The following is a 10555-nucleotide window of genomic DNA, read 5'->3' as shown; positions in this document are numbered from 1 at the left end:
ACAAGTGCCCACCTACTTCAGTTGTTTAGGAGAATGCAGCTAAACTGTTTTGCTGTGAAGTTCAAGAAATGTTTGTGGACTATGAAACCTGACTTTCCATTGACATGGGGGGAGTAAATAGTGACAACATTTTCAATTTTGGGTGACCTCACCCTTTAAGCCCCATTCTTCTTTAAAATGTGTATAGCTCTTCTTTAAAACAATAAAACAATGATATATATAAAATATGTTGTTGTTCATTCAGATAATTCAATAGAAAAATTTCTCTTGATGAAGGTTCTTAGTCATCCAGGTCATGGTGCTATATTGTATTTTTAAATTTTTTTTATTGTATTGTAGGCAGCTGGACTTGTTTCAGTTCCTTGAAGACGATTCACCTCTCATCCAAGATCTTCAGTTCTAACTAACTGGAGGGGAGCTGCAGACTTTTAAACTTTGTGTGGGAGTGTCCTCACAGGACACATGCAATCTGAGTTTCAGAGTTGTTAGTCCATCCAGCCTTTGTGTGGGATGTTAGGGCTAGGTGAGCCCATGTGTGAATGGTTGTTAAGCTGTCTTGGGAGGGAACTCGGTGCTGAAACTGGAAATTATGCCGTGAAGCAACAAAAGAAATTGTGTTTCCAGCATTTCCCTTATCCACCCCCTGAAACAATGTCCATTTCATCTATATCAAACTGATGCCCCCACCTGGCTGGCTGACAAACTACATAGGATAAACATGTAAAAGAAAATTTAAATAATAATGCTAGTTATTTATATTATTACTATGTTACCATCACAAAATTACAACCACAAATTGCGACCTGCACCTATATGTCACATCTACATGTGGCTATTATGACACAAATATAGTTCACTCATGCTAAGTATGCCTCATCACATCATTTTTTCCAAAGGGAGCTGAGATCCTCAAGCCTCAAAATTTTACACCCTACATTTCCCACAATGCAACTCAGCAGCATTTTTCAGTAGACTTGCCATAACTATCAAATGGCCAAACCTTTCAAATGCTGTTCTGCAGGCTTCCAGTTAATGACTTGTAGTCTCTAAGCCCAAGTTGAGACAACCCTGGTAACACCATGAGGTTTGTTTTGTCAGGCTTTAGGAGGCTCTGCAGAGCTACACGATGAGCAAATGTGTTGCAAAATCCATACCATCTTAATATTTAGTATGTTGGAAAATAATCCAGTATGCCCAAACACATTGTATGTCCAATGCAAATACACAAATACCAGGGTGTCCATGTGGTACTCAGTTGCATTCTGTAGTACACAAGCCACCATGCATCTCTGCCCAGCGGAAGACGCTGCACTGACAGAGCTGCAGAGAGAAGGCATGCGGCACAGTTGCATCCCAAATCACTTCATATTTCTTTGACCGACATATTAGCAAGAGGGTCAGTCCAAGCTCAAGACGCAGAGCTATGATGAAGAGGTATCTCACGGTTGTATGTTTACTGCACGCAACAGTAAGTGCTGCTGCAGTGTCTACAAGAAGAAGCATGTGATTTGGAATATGTGATGTGAACACAGCTTGGGAAGCCTTCATATTGAGTGAACTTAATGTGTAACATCCGCGGAGTGCCCCTTTAAGTACAAATGATATGATCTGAAAAGCGCTTTCCATTATATTCTATATATCAATCAGTTAAATAGCCACAAATGATTTACCTCACAATGAACCCAGATCCTGCTGGCCCCTGAGGGTCTGGGGCCCCTGGGGGCAGTTACCCACTCTGCCTTGTTGTAATCCTGCCTTGCATGGATCCTGTATGCATAATCAATTACATCACCAGAAAAGCAGTCGGCACACATGAGGCTGGGAGATCTGGGGGCTCCAAGGGCCCTGGGGCATTTGCTCAGCCGGAATTCCGGCATTGTAACGACGGTTATCATCAAGTAACTACAACACAAGAAGGTTTTCACGAGTGATTTAAGACATGATACTGACCTGGTCTCATACTGGCCCTTTCAGGCTCTTACTGCATCTTAGGTGTTTGGTTTTATGAACAGGACAAAGATGGGGGGGAGTCAGTCTCGCCTTTGAATGAGCTTCTTTACCGTCTTGCTTATGTTGCGGCGTGCACAGGGGGGCAGTGTTCGGTCGTTAATTGGCTCTTTCATGACGAGAAGCCTGCTGCTGATTGGTCGCCCGCGAAACAGCTGTATCCATAGTTCCAGCTGCTCGTGTCTCCGGCCAGAAAGAAAGCTGCCCGTAATCTTAGAGCCCGAGAGCGTTAACGAGCCGAGTGTCGCCTCACGACCCGGCTGCCATCTGCCGCGCAGGACGGGACCTGGAGACGTACCGCGATGAATCACGCACGCTGGAGTGTGTGTTGAATCCAGGCCTCCATCTCGCACCAGACGGCTCTTCTTACATATCTAAAGTGGGAGGGAAAGTTGTGTGCTGAGTGTGAAATGTTAAAGCGACCGAGTAACAGGCTGGTTACACTCGCAGCGTAGTCAGCCATTATGTCACGTTACGGAGAGGGCGCAGCACGCCTGACCATTGTTTATTCTTGAGGGCTTCGTTCCGAGTGGCCCTGAGGACGGTGTGTATGTGTTAAGCTGAGGACGGTGTGTGTGTGTGTGTGTGAGGCTGAGGACGGTGTGTGTGTGTGTGAAGCCCATCCCACTCCGCTCCTCAGCCCTCTGCGCCTGCCGCTGTCACGCAGGAGCGTTTGGCGCTGCTCTGCCGGCTCTCTCGCACTCGGCCAGCCGCTGGACCCTGCAGGTATGCTGCCGCCGCCGCCGCTGTAGGCACCGCGGCAGACACAAAGCAGCTCGACACACTTCCTTTTTTCTTTCTATTTTAAGGTGACCGACTTCATCCACGCTCCGCCCGCCGCTGGTCAGCCTGTGTGCCCGTAGACACCGTGGAAAAAAAAAACAAAAAAAACAAAAAACTCGCCCCCTGCTCCGATACTCAGCGGTGTGTGTCTGCACGGGCTCTGACGGACTGTCGATAAGTTTTCTATCTAATCGATGATCGTTGCGTCGACCGAGGGAGGTCCGAGCTGCCCGTTGGCCCGCCAGCGAGCTGACGTCTTGACGGACCGCTGAATGGTTAACTGACAGCGATGAGTGCTGAGATTTCCCTCCGGTGATACGGGAGAGCTGATCTGGAGCCGCAGCAAAGCCGCCTGCCCCGACGCGTTTATGCAGAGCCTTTGCAGGGTCAAGATGCAGTTTCGGACTGTGCTGGACGTGAAAGTCGTGGACGTGGAGAAGAGGCGCAGTCCATCCAAACACTACGTGAGTTCACTGCCTGTCTGTCTGCCTGTCTGTCTGTCTGTCTGTCTGTCTGTCTGCCTCGTCCACGTCCATGTCCCCTTACTCCCACCTCGTCCCGCTGGGCTGTGTGATGCTGTGTCTCTGGCCTGTTCGCAGCCACAGCGTGACACCTGAACGTTGCATTTAGTCCGCCAGTGTAGCCTAGCTGCTGCTGTGTGCGCACACCACGGCGTCAGACCGATCAGCGACACATCTGCTGAAGAATCGTTAACTCTTCCGAAGCATTACTAGCTAACCCCTCACAGGGCTCCATCTGACCAAGCTCACCATGACAGTGGAGCTGTCAGACATGCAGCCTGGCACCGTCACCTGGTGCTGCAGGTTGGTATCTTCAAGGTGTCCAGATTGTCATGACTTCCTGGCAACTGCTGGCTCCTCAGTCAAGCAGCAGGATTTCAGTTGTAACATCCATCCATGTTTAGGGTGAAGACGATTCATTTCATCATCATCACCAAAGGGTTACATTCATGTAATGCCCGCTAACCATTTGTTAATGTTTATTTTGTTTTAAGGTGGAAGCAGAACTCCCACAGCCAGAGAGATGATATTAAGCCTCTGTTACTGGACAGTGTGACATTACATTAATACCAATCGCAATTATATAACCTGAAGTTTTACATTTTTAAATATTTTTAAATCTTCATGGACAAACTGTCGAAGCTTCTCATGTTCAGCACTTCAAACCATGTCTGAAATAAACAGGCTCTGAAAATAAAATGAATCAGATTTTGTCACGTAAAATGATTAAGTCTGGAGTTACTAAATGATCCACCACTACCAGATGCTGTTTAGTTATTCTTCAGCTCATGATCATGTCACATCACCCTCATCAGCAGATGAGTTTGCCTAATTGTCGTGGGGTTATACTCTTCTCTCAGCACTTTAACGGCTTCTGTCAGCTTTGCCTTAAAAATCCAGATTGAAGATGATTCTTGCTTCAGCAGTTAACAAAAATAATCTCACCACAAGGTCCATATAGTGACTGTTCTGCAGTTTGAAAGGTGTCAAAAACTTTGATCACCTTTCAAATTCATTTTTGTTCAGTTTGAATCCTGTTGTGTTAATCAATTTGTAAAAAAAAAAAAAGAAAAAGAAAAAAAAAAGGGACCAGAACACTGTCCTCTACAGAACAAACCACAGGCAGGCCTCAGTGATTACTATTACCTCTCTGATCTGTACCTCCTGTGGCCTCCTTCATCAATACCACTCTTGTTGTAAGTGAGAGTCTGTGAATGGGCTCTGCCCTTCATGGCCTCCAGTTCAGGTCCTATTTTGAGCTCATAAACAAGTCATAATAGATGACTTGCTCATATGCAGTTGCAGTCCTACAGGGCATAATGACATATGGACACAATTAGCACACTTACTGTTTTTTTTTTTTCAAAAGGGGGGATTCACATGGCTCTCACCTAGGAGCTCCTTTGTCAGACACTGAAGTCTGATGGACATTTTAGACATGTGATACATTTTCTCACACAGAAGAAGACTGCATTTGGGAACTTAATATAATGGCACCCTAAACACTGTATGGTACAATGAGTGTATATTTCTTAGAAGTGGATGTCCCCAGTTAAACTGATACCTACTGTCTAACACTGGGCAGAGCCCCCTTCCCCCCTTCTGTGGGTATTGTGTGCACTGTACTCATCAAAGACAGTGCACACTGTAGACATGGCAGCTTACTTGCAGTGTATTTTGCCTGGAGCTCTGGAGCTCCTTTCTGAAGTACTACCTGCCCCCAGGTTTGTTGTTTGCCAATTAGTTTGTGTTTACTTGATTAAACACAGATCTATTCACGCCCCATTTAAAAATGATATCAAGTGAAATAATAATGGTATTTAAACTACATGTTGACATGGCTTCATGATTGGATAGTAACGTAAGATGAGCCTCCAGGCACTTCAGTTAATATTGTGCTTTAGCTGTGCAAATTCCCAAACAAATGAGCGTATTCATTATTACATCAAGCGACAGTACTTGTAGTTTGGTGTAAGCCCCTGACTGGCTTTGGCTCGGGGTCCACTTTGCGTGGGCTGTAATTCAGTCTTGTAGATGCCTTAGCATAGGTGACCTAGCATAAAGAAAACCTGTCCAAGTGCATGCTTACATGTCAGAATAGCATAATTGTTGATTAGTTTAGCTGTACTTAATTAAATCATGATCACATTTTATTAAAATGATCAGTGAGTACGCCTTTGAAGTGCCTCAGATGAATGAGTGTGTTTTACATGCAGCTGTTCCATATGGCATGATACTTGTCTGGTGTTCCATCGGTGTGTGAACCTGCCTAGCCTCACCACATGTGTGAATGTGTGTGCAGAATGTGGACTTGGGTTGTACATTGCAGTGAGTGGTTGGTAAGACCAAAACGGTCTATTTAAAATACAGGCCATTTTCCATTTAACTTGGTATGATTAACCTTTTGACGCTATGCTAGACTAAGATGGTGGTTATGGGTTATGTTATGGGTGTTCACTTTCAACTAAACTAAGGATAACAAATGCTCAACATCTTTGATAACATAGGACTTCTGTATGAACACATCTGCTGATGACTGGTAGACTTGATCATGTAAGTTTTAGTGATGAGATTCATCCAAATTCCAGTCTGCAGAAACTTTTGGTTTCATTTGTCCAGGTTTTGAGATTTCTGTCTCTTCAGTCTTTGCATTCAACACAGTACAATAAAGGAGAATGGGGTTGTGTTTGTAGTGTTCAAAACATGAAATGTTATGTTGAAAAAGCTTCTTTGATTCCCTGTAGGCCTTGTTCCTGTTGAAGTTAAATACGCTTCCTTTAAGTGACCATGGACAGGTTTCTGCTCCCAAATATTTAATGATAAAACAATTAGAATATAGCACATCTCTTTCCAGAAAAAAGCACGGTTGTCCTTCATAGTCCACAGAGTAAACAGTTTTGATTGACCAAAGAAATAGTCTGTATTAAAATGACTAAAATTGTGTCGCGTGGATTATCAAGAGTAACAAGAAGTGACACGTTGCTTTTAAACCTTTAAACCCCAAGATTGGGGTTTTTAACCCTAACCCTAACCCTTAAGACATGCAGAACAACCACAGAGCCACTACTGCACTAATTATGAAAGAATAGAGTCATATTTTATATCAAATTATACAGCAGAAGCTGAGCTACAACGTGTAAAACACATGTTTATATGGCCCAAACACTACTCAAATTAACAACTAAACATCAAACTTTGTGAATCACCTTAAACCTAACCCTAGAAAATTGGCTTGGGGCTTAAAGGGTTAAAGGATTTAAATGTAATATTTCAGTGATGCAAGCACCACGGACACAAGTGTGATCTATTTTCATTGACCTGTGATGTGAAAAAGTGACTCAAATATTTGCATAATTATTCAAGGACTAGTCTGACATTTTGGGATGAGTGATGATTCACCTTCTTGCTGAGCGTTACATGAGAACACTGATAACTGCCTCATGTTTGTGTTAACCTTTAAGTATGCAGGCTAATAGCTTAGTTACTTAGCATTAAAAATGGTTTTGTCAAATGTTCAAAAACATGCCTCATCTTCTCTAGAGGTCACTAAACAAGATAGACATTGAATTTTTTTTTTTTTTTTATTTGGCTAGGTGAAAATGTTAAGTTGTGTTTTTTACACCTTGCCATTTTGACAGAGCTGGGCTGGCTGTTTCCCCTGTCAGTCAGTTTGTATGCTAATTATCATCATTAGCCTACCTCCTGCTACATACCTGACACACCGGCAGAAGAATGGTGTCAATCTTTTTACCTCACTCTCAGCAGAATGGAGGGAGATAAGAAGACTGATACCAACCTCATTTGTGAGTCAAGCGCGGAGGTCTTATGGAAGTGTGTTCTGGTTGCCTCTGCCAATCATCTAATCTCACTCCCAACAAAATGCTGACTATTAAATACTAGTAAAAAAAACACACACACCTTGAAAACAAATAACTGGGCAGAGTTCTCTTGTGGTTACAGACAGGAATAATGGATCTTTGTTCATATACAGTATGACGCTTAATGCACACTTATTGCTTCAACAGAGTAGTTTTAATAGTGTAACATGAGCTTCCTGAACCAGTCGGGCTCTGTAGGTAGGCTTGCTGCGCTGTAGCCAGGCTTCCAGGAAAACATAACAGGAGCTTCTCTGAGCTGAGCTGAGCTGTTCTGTGTTTCGGGCTCCTCGGTCTCAGCGGGCCAGTCTGTGGCCTAGTTTCCCTAGCTACCCTGTCTCATGAGACAAGGCTAGTCACTGTGAGAAGAAGAAAAAAAAGAGGGAAAGAGGGAAGAAGAGAGAGAAAACAAGAGAGAGACTCAATCTATGGCACCCATTGAATCTCATTTGTAATGTTTGTGAAACCAGCTGGAAATGCTTATCTTGTGAGAGGAGGAGGGGGGGTGTGAGACTCCGGGCTGTGTAGAAAGGGAAGTGCTCTCCGGACCGTAGGGAAAGCTGGACCGCTGTGTCGCAAATGCGCATCCCACACACACGCACTCTCTTCTCCTGTGAGCTATTTGTGTGGATGTGTGTTCGCAGGCGGAGGTGATAAAAGATAGTGAAAGGTTGGGCTCGGCCATGTTTACTTTAACTTTCTGTTTCCCCTACAAGTCCCAGTCCCATAACATTTCATTTTCTCGAGACTCCTGTGCCGCGCAAAGGCCCAGACTTGTAAGACGGTGTTGTTATTTGGCACCATAAAACATCTCTTCAGAGAGCAGTTCCCCACTCAAATATTTATTGGCCTATCAAACACAGAGTGATATTGGTGAAAAAAGGTGCCTGTTTTCAGATGCTCACCCCTGACTGAGAGGTGCAGGCTTTGGGGTGAGGTTTATGAGGCTGGCTTTCTTTTGGACTGGTCATTGTTTGGGATAGTTTGTCGACTAGCTGGGAGTGCTCAAAGGCCGTGTGTGTGTGTGTGCGTGTGTGTGTGTGTGTGTGCGTGTGTGTGTGAAAGAGAGGAGGGTGAGTCAGGACCTCTGCTGACGTTTGTTAGCGAAGTCACTGATCTTGATGCTCGGTTTTTATAGAGCCCTAACTCTGACATTGATCCCGACAAGAGTGTTGCATGCACCAACACGAGTGGTTGACAGAAGCAGCGGATGCAGTCGTCCTTACGCCATTATCACTGGGACCTCACGTGCATGCTGGGGGTTGTTTTTTCGTGTGGTGAATACCAGATGTTGTTTGTTATCCCTGAACATTTTATTTGTCTCCTGCAGAAGTCTTAAATGCATGACAGAAAGATGTCTCCCACACCCTTCCGCCTGCTGTCAGGGTGAAAGCACATGTCGTCGTACTTGAATATGGCGCCAGGTCCCTGGCAGTCTTTTCAGCAGCTTGATTTATGATTGCGTCATCGAGAAATGGTGATATTCTGTGGTGAGACAGAACATGTGTGGGCATCGTGTGCAGCCTCAACTGTGCTGGCTCTTGTTTTGTTTTCATTGGAAAATGACCTGAACTGATCATTCTTAACAACACTGGGTGTGTTAGTCACGTCTGATACATGTTTTTGTGTGAGAAGAAGAAAGACAGAGACAGAAGAGGAGGAAGAGAGAAATTGGAAGAGAAAAAAAAAAGATGGAGTTGCTTGCGGCTTTCTTCTTGCGATTACTGGATAGTCTGGGAAATTGGCTAAAAAGTTATTAGACTCAGACTTGCTTGATTAGCATGAAAACATATTCTTTATCTACCAAAGCACTCAAGTAGGATCTATTAGAAATGATTGATGTGATTAATAATATATTCACCAGGAAGCACATTAAAAGTTAAGTCATACTAAAATATTTACATAAATAGGGTAATTAAAGGAGTGCCCTAATGACTTACTATCATCCTTACATAAGCTTTGGGGGGCTCACTAGAGTATCGACAAAAGAATGGTCAAAATCTCTGCAGTGGAAGCAAAGATATCCCAACTGTTAATGCATTGGGCTCCAAAATCACCAGATCCTATGATTCCCATAATGCATCTCATTAGCATCTTTTACTAAAACCTTCGCACCTCAGTCCTCACGCCTTTTAAAATAAGTTCCCCGATTTTATAACTCAGGCTTCGTGTTTTTAAATATGTAGTCTTTTAAGTTGCAATATGTAAGAATTGGCCACTTGTTGAAATCATACTCACAACAAAAGCCCAGGCAGTATATCACTGGAGTAACTGTTAGCTATGCATATAGCGACTTGGACTGGGGGTTCGGAGAACCAGGGATTCATTGTTGTTGATGCTAGCAAAAAGGCTTTGCACTGGGATGGGACGGTGATAGCTGGTTAGCATGCTAACGTCAGTAGATATCTGTGCAACTCAATACATGTCACTGTGTCACAACTTTAAAATCTGTTGATAATTTTAGATAATTTAAATAAGTTTTTAACTAAAATTCTTATATTTTGCACCTTTAAACCCTAGCCAAGAAAGCCCTGATAGCATCGCTATAACAGTGTCAGCTTTTTCTTTTTTCTTTTGCAGCGATGACAAAGCTGTTCAAGTGCCACAAAAGCAATTTTAAATGAATAGTACTCAACAGATCTTGATGTGTAAATCACAATTAAATTAAACAACACATCGTTTCAGAGGTTATAAGAGATTGTTTTAGTATTGTCTCTTTATGTGTTAAAGCTGCTGTAATGTTGATAATCGATTAAATTACAATCTGTAATGTCAAAGGTGTTGCTTTTAGTCACAACTCACATCAGTTATCAACTGACTCTGCAGTTACCGTGCAGCTCGAGGGATTGTTTTAGCTTCTTTTAGCTTCTGGTTTTGGTTTTATGGTCAGTAGCTTCTGAGTTTTTGGTTAACTCTTATTGTAAAACTCACATGAAATCTGATGGTATGGCCATGTTTTTATGCTACAAGCATGCTGGTGCTACTTATGATTGTTGGTCCTCATCGATGGATTATAAATAACATTAAACAACCAGAATGCAAGGCATCATTACTGTGTGTTTTAAACTGGAGCACGAGAGCAAACGGGGATTACGAGTGAAACATCCCGTTACACAGAGCAATGGCTGCTGCATTCCCTCTGGAGCATTTAGCAATGCTAAATAACATGCTCCACTACTGACCCGTTCTGCTCTGCTGTCATGACTCTGCCACAGTAGGTTAAGCCTGCCGGTCCTACGGCGATCTTGTTTTACAGTGGTGCACAATGCCAAACTGAGTGAGTACACCTGACATATTGGATTACACAATCAACCGTGGTTTCAGTTATTCATGCTGTGATTTTGATTGCTAACTTATTTGGCTGGCCAC

The 10555-nt window shown here is 43.3% G+C and overlaps 1 protein-coding gene across 5 annotated transcripts in view; it reads left to right on the top strand.

The window, feature by feature from the left end:
- The first annotated feature begins 1681 nt into the window (after window positions 1–1681).
- sh3pxd2aa (SH3 and PX domains 2Aa) overlaps window positions 1682–10555 on the top strand; it is a 104737-nt gene continuing 95863 nt past the window's right edge. For 3 of the 5 annotated variants that reach the window (XM_037113541.1, XM_037113533.1, XM_037113527.1), the window contains exon 1: window positions 1683–3254. In XM_037113541.1, the coding sequence (XP_036969436.1) occupies window positions 3159–3254 (96 nt within the window). In that variant the 5' untranslated portion in view covers window positions 1683–3158. Of the gene's footprint in view, window positions 3255–10555 lie in introns of all 5 variants that reach the window. The other 2 variants (XM_037113518.1, XM_037113510.1) reach the window with 2 other exon arrangements.

Source organism: Acanthopagrus latus, chromosome 1 (genome assembly GCF_904848185.1).
Source record: "Acanthopagrus latus isolate v.2019 chromosome 1, fAcaLat1.1, whole genome shotgun sequence".
Taxonomy (NCBI): Eukaryota; Metazoa; Chordata; class Actinopteri; order Spariformes; family Sparidae; genus Acanthopagrus; species Acanthopagrus latus.
This window is presented reverse-complemented; position numbering and strand designations above follow the sequence as displayed.